Source organism: Helianthus annuus, chromosome 12, assembly GCF_002127325.2.
Source record: "Helianthus annuus cultivar XRQ/B chromosome 12, HanXRQr2.0-SUNRISE, whole genome shotgun sequence".
Classification (NCBI taxonomy): domain Eukaryota; kingdom Viridiplantae; phylum Streptophyta; class Magnoliopsida; order Asterales; family Asteraceae; genus Helianthus; species Helianthus annuus.
In genome coordinates, this window is record NC_035444.2 from 11,615,036 (window position 1) to 11,629,922 (window position 14,887).

The 14,887-nt window shown below is 43.1% G+C and overlaps 2 protein-coding genes and 1 non-coding gene across 3 annotated transcripts; 1 reads left to right on the forward strand and 2 right to left on the reverse strand.

Annotated features, from left to right (window-relative positions):
• Positions 1 to 2,091: 2,091 nt before the first annotated feature.
• Positions 2,092 to 4,578, reverse strand: LOC110894076. Its single transcript, XM_022141253.2, has 2 exons — positions 4,312 to 4,578; positions 2,092 to 3,979 (listed from the first exon to the last, which is right to left on the reverse strand). Exon 2 carries the CDS (start codon positions 3,974 to 3,976, stop codon positions 2,267 to 2,269), a length of 1,710 nt encoding a protein of 569 aa, XP_021996945.1. The 5' UTR covers positions 3,977 to 3,979; positions 4,312 to 4,578; the 3' UTR covers positions 2,092 to 2,266.
• Positions 4,579 to 5,232: 654 nt separating this feature from the next.
• Positions 5,233 to 5,712, reverse strand: LOC110892403. Its single transcript, XM_022139569.1, has one exon. It carries the CDS (start codon positions 5,710 to 5,712, stop codon positions 5,233 to 5,235), a length of 480 nt encoding a protein of 159 aa, XP_021995261.1.
• Positions 5,713 to 10,141: 4,429 nt separating this feature from the next.
• On the forward strand, positions 10,142 to 10,247 carry LOC118485259. Its single transcript, XR_004875564.1, has one exon. It is a non-coding gene; the product is annotated as a small nucleolar RNA R71 (small nucleolar RNA).
• Positions 10,248 to 14,887: the final 4,640 nt, after the last annotated feature.

Consider the following 14,887-nt stretch of genomic DNA (forward strand, 5'->3'; position numbering starts at 1 on the left):
TTAAGAACTAATTCAAATCAAAGTAGGTTGTAAACAATTAGGAGAGAACAATGATCACCCTAGGTTTCAGTTTCTTTAAACAATTGTGTGCAATTTCACTAGAAAGAGTTACATAGACATAACTCGTGTATGTGTGATTGAAGTGATAAAAGGGAACAAAGTACTCGGATTAGATAATGCGAGGTTGTTTCCCGATGACCTATTAACCAATAACCAACCCTAACCCTTCCCGTGATATCTCGGTTGCCAACGGCACCAAGAACGTACGATCAAGACTAGAAATTGTGATATAGATTAACGCACTACAAACAATCAAACATACACCATGACATTCAAGCAACGCAAGATATCATTCTAGAAATGCAGAAATTAACACACAAAAGTCTTAGAAACATTCACCTAGGATGATCACCGAAGAGTTTAGCCGGACATGGCTCGGTGAATCATCATCAACATCAATCTAATGTTCATACAAATTAAAAACACAAACCGAATGTTTGGAAATGTTCACAAAGCAAGCTCCCGCTCCAAAATCGCCCCCAAAGTGTCTAAGAACTGTCAATGATGAGAATAATCCAAAAGACACACCAAAAACGAGTATATTGTGGCAGTTACACTTTTCACGTTCAGGCTCCACCGTAAATTACGGCTCCACCGTAATTTACGGTGGACATCAAATTGTTACGGTGAGGTGAGACTGAGTTACGGTGCAACATAAATGAGAAAATGGGCCACCGTAAATTACGGTAGTACCGTAATTTACGGTACCAAGCTGCCTTCACTTCTTTGTTTTGTCTTGTGTTCTTCTCTCGACCCGTTTTCACCAAAGCATCCATAAGCTGCCTTTTATCCATCTCTTATCTCCTAATTTGCACCTGAAACATAAGCATCGTAGTTATCTAATTCAAGATAATTACACGGCTAAATGGAGGATTATTTCATGTTTTAACACACTTAAGGGTTGTCCAAAGGACCACCCGTCACATCCCCACACTTAACCGTTGCTTGTCCCAAGCAACTCATCAACATAGTTCCGAAACAAGTGATCAAATCAAGCCAAACAAATCCTGCAATTTCTTTACCAACCCCTTTTTAATGCCCAAGCAATACACCCCTCACAAATTCTCTCCTCTCGGCTACAAGTGGAAACTAGCAAAGATAAGCTAGACACACACTAGGCAAACGGGTGGTTGCGCAATCATAAGCTTGTACCTGAATCAACTATCCTCCTATAACGGGTCAAACATGAATGCAAATCAAAGGGGCTTAAAGGTTGTAACGTGGCTAGGTGTATGGGTAAGAAATGGAATATATATGAGTAGCGAAAATTCGACCCGGTCTTTTTATTACAAACATCAAAAACCAACTAACAAATACGCATTACTATATACAAGACAAAGAAACCTTCTCTTTTTTTTTTCTTTTTCGTTGCTTTTCCTTTTTTTTTTTCTGCTTTTTTTTTTTCAAGGCATCATACAATAACACACTAAACAAACTACTTCAAACTCACAAAACTACTAATTCTATCACTAATACTACAAGACCGGGTCAAATTTGGGTGAATTTTCAAGTAAGTAGCTAGGGGAAGCAAACGATAAGCTTTTAAGGCACAAAATGGGCAACTAAATGACCAAACCCCCGCCCCTCTCACTACCATGCTCATATGTATAACTTATGAGGTCCAACCCCCCAAATCCCACACTCACTCACACCAACGACGAGGCTACCTAATGCCCTTATCCTTTCTACATTCATGTCTAACTAAGGATTCAAATCGCATTCAAGCACAAGTTCTAACGCACCCCCACCCGTAGCCACTCTCATCAAAGATTATTTATATACACGTGTGGCTACAACTCTTACCAAGAATGAAAAGGGTAATAAGGGTTGCCGGTGTATTGACTTGGGGATAAATTGGGGAGACAAGATTTCACATTGTTTTGCTCGGCTTAAAATTTTTTCAAAAATCTTCAAAAAATTCCCCCCATCCCCACACTTGGGATACATTGTCCCCAATGTATGGCTTGGGAGGTTTTGATCACTACTTCAATCAACATCCGCAAAAAGCTTTTATCTCAAATCCCAAATTTCTTTTTGTATTTTTTTATTTTATATTTTTTTTTATGTTTTTCATTTTAAACACAACACCACCAACCAACCAAACCCAATAATCAATCATATGATCAATCACCACCCATCCTCCCACCATAATCAACATAAACCAACAAATATATACAAACTATACAAGAGAGAGAATACCACCTGATCAATAATAACGCGGTCCTGGGGGCCCAAAGATGGACGACATCATATCGTTCCATTCTCCAAACCCGAACGAGCCGCTACTGCTTCCCTCTTGTTGTTGTTGTCCCTCTTGCTGACATGGATCGAGCCACTGGGAATGGTGGAGCTGTGGGGTCGCATACGAAACGCTGCCATCATATGGTGGCAATGAGGCATAATCCACATGTTGTGGATCCTCAACCACCGGCCTCCCAGCATGCCAGTCCGCATGCATCCGCCTCATCTGATCATCGTGATATCGGTTATTCATTTCCACCTCCTGCGAATATGCGTGGGTCCGGTGCCATGATTCATTGCGGTCGAAGCTATGTTTAAGCGCCCGCTCAATACTAGCGCTATTCCGCGTGCCTTGATCAAATAACGACCTCTCCGGACCCGACCAAGTATCAAAGATGGCCGCCGGCGGGCGTTGGCTCTCGATCACCTCCTGCATTGAACCACTATAAGCCCACCCCGGTTCATATGGTTGCTGCGCATAGTCGTAAAATGTGCCACCATGACCACCATGAAAAGCCCCAAAACCAACATTTGCACCACCCGGTGGCTCGTCTGCGTAATCATCATCCCCACTTGGAATTAACTCTTCATCGCTTTCAGGTTCATCCGGTTCTCCCGGTAACAACTCCCTTGCACCTAATTTCAACGCCCTCCACCGTTGACCCGCCGATTTCAGCTTGTGATAACGTTCAGACGAAGTGTATGTCCAAACGTTTCCCAACCTATCCAAAGTAAAAGGCAAGTGCCTTTTCGTTAAACCGCGGTCTTCAGATGTGAGTGCCTTCTGCTGTTTCATTAAGCCCGTTATGATGCGACAGTACGGGACAATGTCTCTCCCGTATTTGTTCCGGCATATCCACAAATGGTGCATAATCAGGTAGCGTATTGGAAAGCGTGGGGAGCCATGCATCAATGAATACAGAACAGGTATCTCTGGAAACCTCACCTGCTCTTTATCCCCTCTCCTTGGGATGACATAAAGTAAACAGATCGTATGCAAGAGCTTGGCTTCTATCTTCAGATTTTTTCGGTATAACACGCCACCATACCTACCGGGCAAAAACAAATCCGCCAACATACTGTTCCATGTCACGTGCTTCTCGGGTTTGAGCAATAAATCATCAAGCGTGGGAATCATGTACTCCCTAGTTGGAAGGCTATCATATTTTCCCAACTTCTTCAACGTATCGAATGACATTTCAACTGGTACCCCATGTACCATCCCGACCAACTTCATTTGTGATGGCCTGTGGAAGTTGTGACATTTAAGCGTTGCCATCCACTCCTGAATCTCAGTCAAAAACAAATTGCTCTTATCCTTATCCCAACACTTGAGTGCTCTTTCCCAACCCAAAGCACGGAACTTGTCATACACCCCGAACTGGCCCAACTGAGGCTCATCAACCTCTCTTTCACAGATGAATGCGGCTGCTTTATTCTTTAACTTGTTCATGCAGTCGTTATACAGGGTTGGTTGCCAGATTTCGGGTTGATCATCCAACGACCCCGAATTCCACACCGGTTTATCACTTGGGTCTAACTGCATCTCTTCTTCTTCCTCGCTTTCGCTAACCCTACCCAGATATTGCCTCTTCTTCGAGGGCTGCTCCTTTTCCTTGCCCTTGCCTCTTGATGAGGATGAACTTGACCCCGGCTTTTCCTTTGTCTTTGCCATTTCCTACACACATGAAGAAACAACAAAACAACACAAAAATTAACATTCTCTTCACAAATCATCCCCACACTTGCTTATTGCCATGGTTGTAGATGTTAGTGAACCCAAAGTGTATCAAGGATTTTTCAAAAATTGGGCATGGTGTCTCTACAATGTAGAACATCCCAAAAGTTCACTACTTTAACCATAATTCCTACATCTACAACCATCAACCATGTTCAATAACAATTCCATACTCATATCCTAGCAACAAGCAAGTGGGCAAGAACATATAACCTAAATCACCTTGTTTTTCACAATGCATCTCCATAATATAGTAAAATAAGTGTTCATACCTTGTTTCAAGATGAGAGGATGCTTGTGAAACTAAAAATCCCAAAACCCCCAAATTATCTCAACCTAGGGTTTCAAACTTCGACCCCAAAACCGCGTTTTCTCTGGAATTCCTCCTCACAATCACGAAGCTTGGGAAAAATTAGTCGATTTAGACCAAAATCTCACTTGATTTGGACAAAGATCGAGGGTTTTATGAAGAAAAGAAGGTGGAAGAAGAAGAAGGAGGATGTGGGTTCTTGGAGAAGAAGAAGTTGGTGGAAAGTGAAGAATGAATGAGTGGTTAGGGGTTAATGCACGTGAAAGCCTGTTTGTTTTCGTTTTTTATTGTTTTTTTTTTATATGTACAACGGAACCGAACCGACAGAAACCATTTCATCGCGTACCGTAATTTACGGTCTCACCGTAAATTACGGTGAGACCTGGATGTCAAATGTGTACCGTAAACCAGGAGAGAGATACCGTAAAACCCAAAACATTTCAGTCTTCACCGTAAATTACGGTAATACCGTAATTTACGGTAATCTCTCAACTTCAATTCTCACCGTAATCCAGTAGGTTTGTACCATAAAACTCCACATTTCTTTAACAACCACCGTAAATTACGGCTCCACCGTAATTTACGGTGGACACTGGGCATCTACATTTTTCTAAAACGTGAGGTTTGTGTGACCAAAATTTTTTAGATTTTTTAAATTTTTCGATTTTTTTTTTTTATTATTATTATTTCAAAAACTTAGAAAAATCACCCTACCCCCTCAAAAATCCCGTGTTGTCCTCAACACGATGTAAGAGCAATTCGCAACCCGAACTTCCCCACACTTGTTTCGAACACGGACTTCGAAGAGCTATGGCAATTGTACAAAAATGCAAAACAAAACAAAATGAAACTACTATGTACACTACCACCAAACCTGGGCCTCTTAAGGTTGTTCCTCCTCGACCGGGCGTAAGATGTAGCCCGCTTTGTCAAGCTCCAAATTATTGATGTCATTTCCTTCCAAGTACGGCTTCAAGCGGTGACCGTTCACCGTTTGTTGCTTCAACGTTTGCTCATCTTGGATGTCCACATCACCAAATCGCCCAACTCTTCGAATAACATACGGACCCATCCATTTACTTTTAAGCTTGCCCGCAAACATTTTCAACCGTGAGTTGTACAACCAAACCTTCTGACCCACTTCGAACGTTTTCTTGCGTAACTTCGCATCATGTACTTTCTTTAGCTTATCCTTATAAGCCGATGCGCATTCGTACGCCTCATCTCGAATTTCTTCTATCTCACTCAATTGCAATTTCCGCAACTTACCCGCCTCGTCGTAATCCGCATTAACTGTCTTGATCGCCCAATGCGCCCGATGCGCCAACTCCATAGGCAAATGACAACCCTTACCATACACCATCCGGTAAGGTGTTGTGCCAATCGGAGTCTTGTAGGCCGTACGGTACGCCCACAAAGCATCATCCAACTTGCTCGACCAATCCTTTCGGTCCGTTCTTACCGTTTTCATGAGGATCTCCTTGATTTGCCGATTGGACACTTCGACTTGTCCACTCGTTTGCGGATGGTAAGGTGTTGCGACTCGATGATTCACGCTATACCTCTTCAACAATTTTCCGAAGTTAAAGTTTTTGAAATGTGAACCACCATCGCTTATAATGACCCGCGGAATTCCGAAGCGCGAGAAGATGTTAGATTGAACAAATTTACAAACAACCGAATGGTCGTTTGTGCGCGTTGCAATAGCCTCAATCCACTTCGAGACATAATCCACCGCCACAAGAATATAAAGCAAGCCATTCGAATTTGGAAACGGACCCATAAAATCTATTCCCCATACATCAAATATCTCTACAACCAAGATTGGTTGTAGTGGCATCTCATCCCTCTTCGATATGCTACCCATCTTTTGGCAGTTTACACAATTCCGGGCGAACTTAATTGCATCCTTGAAAATAGTGGGCCAATAAAACCCACAAGATAGTACCCGATAACCCGTTTTATGTCCACTAAAATGACCCCCGCAAGCGGACGAATGGGCGTGCGTTAAAATTTCCAACACTTCCGTCTCGGGCACACACCTCCGAATAACTTGATCCGGTCCGATCTTGAAGAGATCCGGCTCATCCCAAATATATTGCCTCACTTGGACCATGAATTGTTGACGACGCTTTTTGGTCCAATGGGTCGGAATGGCACCCGTGGCTAAGTAGTTAACATAGTGAGCGTACCACGGGGCAACAAAAGTGGACACGGCTAACAGTTGCTCGTCGGGGAAACTTTCGTTGATTTCACTTACATCATCGGTCCCCTCTACCGGAATCCTAGACAAATGATCCGCGACTACATTCTCGCTTCCTTTCTTGTCTCGGATCTCTAGATCAAATTCTTGCAACAATAAAACCCACCGAATCAAACGCGGCTTCGCATCCTTTTTCTCCATTAAATACCGAACCGCACTATGATCGGAATAAACTACTACCTTGCTTCCCCAAATATACGAGCGAAACTTATCCAAAGCGTACACCACCGCTAGTAATTCCTTCTCGGTTGTGGTGTAGTTAAGTTGCGCTTCGGATAAAGTTTTGCTTGCATAGTAGATAACCACCGGCTTCTTGTCAACCCGTTGACCCAAAACTGCACCAATAGTGGTATCGCTGGCATCACACATTATCTCGAACGGTTTTGACCAATCAGGTGGTTGCAAGATAGGCGCCTTGACCAAATGTTCCTTCAAAACAGTAAACGCTTGCATACATTCATTAGTAAAGTCAAACGGGACATCTTTTAATAACAAATTGCATAAGGGTTTGGTGATAACACTAAAACCCTTAATGAAACGTCGATAAAAACCCGCGTGTCCCAAGAATGACCGTACACCCTTAACATTTTTAGGAGGTGGCAATGATGAAATTACCCGTATCTTTGCCTTATCCACCTCCATCCCCCTTTCCGAAATCACGTGTCCCAACACAATGCCCTCTTGCACCATGAAGTGACTTTTCTCCCAACTTAGCACCAAATTTTTCTCAACGCACCTTTTTAAAACCTTTTGCAATTCGTTGAGACAAGCATCAAAAGTGGTGCCAAAAATGGAAAAATCATCCATGAACACTTCGAGCGACTCTCCAACCATGTCCGAGAAAATACTCATCATACATCGTTGAAAAGTTGCCGGAGCATTACACAACCCAAACGGCATTCGCCTAAAGGCAAAAGTGCCGTATGGGCATGTGAAGGTGGTCTTGTGTTGGTCATCCGGGTGTATGGCAATTTGATTATAACCCGAATACCCATCTAAGAAGCAATAATATTTTTGACCCGACAATTTTTCAATAATTTGGTCAATAAAAGGTAGCGGGAAATGGTCCTTAGAAGTGGCGGCATTCAGTTTTCGGTAGTCAATACACACCCGCCATCCGGTAACCGGTCGGGTGGCAATTTGTTCACCACTTTCGTCCTTGACTACTTGAATGCCGGCCTTCTTAGGCACAACTTGGGTGGGACTCACCCAAGCACTATCCGAAATCGGATAGATGATTCCCGCATCCAACCATTTAATTACCTCCTTTTTTACTACCTCCCTTAGGTTCGGGTTCAACCGCCTTTGAGCTTCTCGTGTCGGTTTGGCATCTTCGGTTGTGATAATTTTGTGCATGACAATAGATGGACTAATTCCTTTAAGATCGGCAATCGTCCATCCAATAGCACCCTTGTTTGCTTTTAACACCTCCATCAAGGCTTGCTCTTGTGCCACTTCCAAATTAGAGGCAATAATGACCGGCAAAGTGTCATTATCCCCTAAAAATACATACTTCAAGTGGCCGGGCAAGTCCTTGAGCTCTAACTTTGGTGGTTCCTCCAACGATGGTTTTGTACCCGAATCGATTTCCACCGGTAGACCCTCGAATTGATGGGTCCATGGTGGTCTACCTTCTTTCATCGCCATAACATCTTGTGCCTCCTCTTCAACCCGTAGTGCATAAGCATGTACCTGTTCAGAAAAGTCACACAGGCAGATATCCAAACCATCCTCCTCATACTCATGCGGGTTGCATCCATCTACTATGTCTGCCATAAAACACTCATCAACACCGTTAGCATTAGAATTGTTAGTGAAAACATTCAAACGCATTTTTCGATTTCCGAATGCCATATCAACCGTACCAAATCTACAATCGATAATAGCATGTGCGGTGCTTAAAAATGGCCGACCCAAAATTATGTTTTGTTGTTGTTTAGGGTCCGCCGATGAGTAGTCCAAAACCAAAAAGTCCACCGGGTAGTAAAACTCATCAATTTTAACAATAACATTTTGAACCATACCCCGGGGCAACTTATGAGACAAATCGGCCAAAACAACCGTCGTCTCCACCCGTGCTAATGGACCAAAGTCATATTGGTCGTATAATCCCCCCGGTAAAATGCTAACTCCGACTCCAAGATCTAGCAACGCCTTAGCCATTTGAAAATTACCAACTTGTACATTAATCAATGGCGTGCCTGGATCTTGGAGCTTAGGAGGAAGCTCCCCATTCAACACCGCACTCACTTGCCCGGTCAAATCTACCCGCTTAGGCACTTTTTTCTTGTTTTGCCTCTTTTGTGTGCATAATTCTTTTAAAAATTTTGCATAAGCGGGAACTTGTTTTATTGCATCAAGGAGTGGGAGATTTATTTTAACTTGTTTGAACATATCCCACATTTCCTCTTTTTGAGGACCCCTTGACACAATAAAACTTTTCTTTCCCGGGTCAAGTAAAGCCGATGGGAATGGCACTTGACTCGGTTCACCCTCAATCTTTTCACTTTCATTCTTTTCACTTTCATTCTTTTCACTTTCACCCAACCCCGGTTTTTTAATAGTTATTTCTTTTGGTTTAACCGGTGAAGGTTCATCATCACTTTCCATTCCCGTGATGTCCTCAACCACCCCCTCGACCAATTCGGGTGACAAATTGGCCTTAAACTCTTTACCACTTCTTAACACACTAACATGGTTAATATTAACATTACCTCGTGACGAACCATGTGAAGGGTTTACCTTTGTGTCGCTTGGAAGTTGACCCTTACCTTTCTTCAATTCCGCCACCTCGGTCGCTAATTGACCCATTTGGGTTGTTAGTGAATGGATGCTTTTATCGCGAACCTCATCTTTTTGCATTCTCACTTCATCAAGTTGATTCCGCTTTTGCATCTCCAATTGCATGCTTTTAAGCATCTCCATCACCTCATTTCCACCCGAAGATCCCCCTTGATCTTGACCCGTTTGGTATTGTTTTTGATACCCTTGGTTATTTCCGCCCCGGTACCCACCTTGGTTATTATAAGATGGCCGTGAACCAAAATTACCTTGGCTACCTTGAAAATTTGGGTTCGCTTGATTTGACGGGTTCCCATATCTAAAATTCGGGTGATTCCTCAACCCGGGGTGGTAGGTATTAGAATTCATGTTGTTGTAGTTCCTACCACCTCCTCCTTGGCCTTGACCTTGGACTGCGTGAACTTCCTCATATTGCCCTTCCAACATTCCTTGGCAATTTTCAGCCGCGTGACCTATTTCATTACACAAAGCACACACATCATAAATTTGATTAGTAGTTTGAACATTACCTTCATCTATGGCATGCACTTGTGGTCGGTTAGTTGTCGGTCGGGCTCTCCTCGAAGCTTGGGCTTTCCTTTTTGATGTAGTTGCCATACTCTCCAAAAACTCCCAATCTGCATTCTCATAATTCGTTCCAAATGTCCCTCCGGTGATAGACATTAAATCCCGTGCATCTTCGGCACTTAACCCCTCATGAAAAGCGTTCATTAACCCCCATAACTCAATCCCATGATGAGGGCAGTTTTTAATCATCATGTTAAAACGCTCAAACGCCTCATGGAACATCTCACCGTGTTGTTGTTGAAAGCTTCTCAACCCCTTCCGCGCATCATTAGTCTTTTGGGCGGTGTAGAATTCATCCAAAAAGGTTTGTTGCATCTCCCCCCATGTATAAATTGATGCTGAAGGTAATGTATAGAACCATTTCTTAGCTTTCTCTTCCAACGAAAATTGGAACAACACTAATTTGATGTCGTCAGCTGAAAACCCTTGACTCCCAAGAGTATTGCATATAGAGTCATAAGCCTCCAAATGGAAATAAGGTTCTTCATTTGCCAACCCCTTATATTTTGGTAAACTTTGTAGCGAGTTGGTTCTTACTTCGAATGTGCGCCCTTGGTCATTATGAGGAATGACTACCGGTGAAGGGTTTTGTGTGATTACCGGCCGAAAATGTGCTTCTATGCCCCTCACATTTTCTCTAAGATGTCTTCGTGGCACACCATACCTACCTCTCGGAATAATCGGCCCATTCGGTCTTGGTACTTGCCCTTGTGGTGCGATCGGTTGTTGAAACTGTTGTGGTCGCATCGGTGGGCGCTGAGGCGGTCTTTGAAATGGTTGTTGGTGTACATGTTGTGGTCGGACCTGTTGTAATGGAATCGGTTGTGGCATTGGTGGCCCTTGTGGTCTTGGCCGAATATGTTGTGGTATAAGTTGTTGATGTTGCATTCCACCAACACTCGCCATCCCTTGCGATTGACTCTGAACGTACCCAAAATCTCCTTGATCACCATAATCTCCATAACCGTACCCATCATCTTCATACCCCTCAAAGTCTTCGAATCCCTCATCATAACCACCCCCTTGAATTCCTGAAGTTTGCCCAAATGGAATGGTCGAATACTGAAAACCCGACTGTTGTTGTTGTGGTCTAAAAGATGAAGTAGTATGCACAACAGTTGAATTGGGTGCAATTGTGAAGGTAGAAGATGATTGACCCGTAGTTGGGGGAAAGAAGTGAGATAATGGTGGGATTGTGGTGGATGGATCGTAAGTGATGGTAGGCTCATTTTGAGTGGTGATTGGTTGAGTGGAATTGGTTGGTGTAAATCCAACAGTGGTATTAGGTAATGTAGTGTTTGGTGATGGTTGGGTGGAAGTAGGTATAAAGGATGAGGTTGTTTGACTGGTTGTAAGTGGAATCTGAGAATCAGCCATGATGTTTCTCGGTGTAATGGGTGAAGTGGGTGAACCAATGATTTTGTTTTCTCTCACTAAAACTCGGTTTTGTCGTAACGTTCTTTCAATTTCCGGATCAAACGATAGCGGTGATGACCTGTGAGAGCCTCTAGTATGCATACACCTGAAGTACCTGCACACTAAACACAACCAGCGTAAACCTGAAAATAACAAACAAAACTATTAAACTAACACACGTTGCGCACTACTCCCCGGCAACGGCGCCAAAATTTGACGTGATGTCGTGGGTCACGCAAATTTAATCCCTAAACAACTGTAGTTAGCGGTAGTAGGGTATCGAACTCAGGGAGTATGTGGAAAATGTGTTGACTGTATAGCTTTGTATTTAAACTAGAATTAAACTAACTTGCAGAAAATTAAAACTCAAGATTGTGGGTTGTTGTTTTAGAAAACTAAATTAAGAACTAATTCAAATCAAAGTAGGTTGTAAACAATTAGGAGAGAACAATGATCACCCTAGGTTTCAGTTTCTTTAAACAATTGTGTGCAATTTCACTAGAAAGAGTTACATAGACATAACTCGTGTATGTGTGATTGAAGTGATAAAAGGGAACAAAGTACTCGGATTAGATAATGCGAGGTTGTTTCCCGATGACCTATTAACCAATAACCAACCCTAACCCTTCCCGTGATATCTCGGTTGCCAACGGCACCAAGAACGTACGATCAAGACTAGAAATTGTGATATAGATTAACGCACTACAAACAATCAAACATACACCATGACATTCAAGCAACGCAAGATATCATTCTAGAAATGCAGAAATTAACACACAAAAGTCTTAGAAACATTCACCTAGGATGATCACCGAAGAGTTTAGCCGGACATGGCTCGGTGAATCATCATCAACATCAATCTAATGTTCATACAAATTAAAAACACAAACCGAATGTTTGGAAATGTTCACAAAGCAAGCTCCCGCTCCAAAATCGCCCCCAAAGTGTCTAAGAACTGTCAATGATGAGAATAATCCAAAAGACACACCAAAAACGAGTATATTGTGGCAGTTACACTTTTCACGTTCAGGCTCCACCGTAAATTACGGCTCCACCGTAATTTACGGTGGACATCAAATTGTTACGGTGAGGTGAGACTGAGTTACGGTGCAACATAAATGAGAAAATGGGCCACCGTAAATTACGGTAGTACCGTAATTTACGGTACCAAGCTGCCTTCACTTCTTTGTTTTGTCTTGTGTTCTTCTCTCGACCCGTTTTCACCAAAGCATCCATAAGCTGCCTTTTATCCATCTCTTATCTCCTAATTTGCACCTGAAACATAAGCATCGTAGTTATCTAATTCAAGATAATTACACGGCTAAATGGAGGATTATTTCATGTTTTAACACACTTAAGGGTTGTCCAAAGGACCACCCGTCAAAGTTCTCGAAGTGCGAGTTCTGGTTGCGCGAGGTCCAGTTCCTTGGTCACATGGTAAACAAAGATGGAATTCATGTGGATCCCACAAAGATCGAGGCGATCAAGAATTAGGAGACTCCGAAGACGCCAACCGAGATCCGTCAGTTCCTAGGTTTGGCTGGTTATTACCGCAGATTCATTGAGGATTTTTCGAAAATCGCTCAACCTTTGACCTCCCTCACTCAAAAGGACAAGAAGTACGAATGGGGAGATAAGTAAGAAGAAGCTTTTCAGTTGTTGAAGAACAAGCTTTGCGATGCACCAATCTTATCCCTACCCGAAGGCACTGATGACTTTGTGGTATATTGCGACGCCTCGCGTCAAGGTTTAGGCTGCGTGCTGATGCAGCGACAGAAGGTAATAGCCTATGCTTCGCGCTAATTAAAGGTTCACGAGAAAAATTACACCACGCATGATTTGGAATTAGGCGCGGTGGTGTTTGCACTGAAGATCTGGCGACATTACTTGTATGGTACCCGCTGTACGATCTTTACAGATCACAAGAGTTTACAGCATATATTCCATCAGAAAGAGCTTAATATGAGACAGCACCGATGGGTGGAGCTGTTGAACGATTATGATTGCGAGATCAAGTATCACCCAGGAAAGGCGAATGTGGTAGCAGACGCCTTGAGTCGGAAGGAAAGGATTAAGCCCATAAGGGTTAAGGCTTTGGAAATGATCATTCAGACAGACCTCTCATTGCGCATTCGTGCTGCGCAGAGAGAAGCTCTCAAAAAGGAGAACCTCATGAATGAATATCTCCGTGGGATGGAGAAACAGTTAGTACCCAACCAGGAAGGAACATTGTGTTTCATGGGAAGAATTTGGGTACCCCTCTTTGGTGGTCTCAGAGAAGTAATTTTCGATGAAGCTCACAAGTCACGGTACTCGATCCATCCAGGATCGGATAAGATGTACCAAGATTTAAAGGATTTCTACTGGTGGCCGAGATTGAAAGGTGATGTTGCAACGTATGTTGGCAAATGTTTGACTTGTGCCAAGGTAAAGGCCGAATATCAGAAGCCTTCAGGTCTTCTGCAACAACCCGAAATACCCATGTGGAAATGGGAGCAGATTTCAATGGACTTTATAATGAAATTACCAAAGACACCCAGAGGTCATGATACGATTTCGGTAATCGTAGACTGCCTGATGAAATCTGCACAATTTTTGCCAATCAAGGAGAAAGATAACACTGGTAAGCTGGCCGAGCTGTACCTCAGAGAGATAGTCGTACGACATGGAGTGCCTCTCTCGATTATCTCCGATAGAGATGGAAGATTTGTGTCAAGGATTTGGCAATCCTTTCAAGAAGCCTTTGGTTCTCAGTTAAATCTGAGTACTGCTTTTCACCCACAGACAAACGGCCAGAGCGAACGAACGACTCAAACGTTGGAAGATATGTTACGAGCTTGCGTAATGGATTTGGGTGGCAGTTGGGACACACACCTACCTTTGGTAGAGTTCTCATACAACAATAGTTACCATGCAAGCATTCAAGCTGCACCGTTTGAAGCTCTCTAGGGACGCAAGTGTCGATCACCGTTATGCTGGGCAGATGCGGGTGATAGACAGCTTGTTGGTCCCGAATTGTTTCAAGAGATGACAAATAAGATTATTCAGATCCGAGAGCGTATCAAGGCGGCTCGTGATCGACAAAAGAGCTACGCGGGCCAAAGGAGGAAACCTTTGGAGTTTCAAGTAGGAGATATGGTTTTGTTAAAGGTTTCACCCTGGAAGGGTGTAGCACGCTTTGGGAAGCGTGGGAAGTTGAACCCGAGATACATTAGACCGTTCAAAATCCTGGAAAGGATTGGTCTTGTAGCTTACAAGTTGGATCTACCCGCAGAACTGAATGGAGTTCATGATACATTTCATGTATCTAATCTGAAAAAAGAGTCCAACTCAAGAAACAGTTGCCATTCCTGCCGATGAAGTTCACATTGACGACACACTCCACTTTACCGAAGAACCTGTTGAGGTTACTGATTGGAAGGTTAACAAGACACGCAGGAGTAGTGTTAAACTCGTCAAGGTTCGTTGGAATGCGCGTCACGACCCAGAG

What these genes read in the sequence shown, in the direction of transcription:
- LOC110894076 (XM_022141253.2), bottom strand. Translation starts at nt 3,976, where the DNA reads ATGGCAAAGACAAAGGAAAAGCCGGGGTCAAGTTCATCCTCATCAAGA.
- LOC110892403 (XM_022139569.1), bottom strand. Translation starts at nt 5,712, where the DNA reads ATGGTGTATGGTAAGGGTTGTCATTTGCCTATGGAGTTGGCGCATCGG.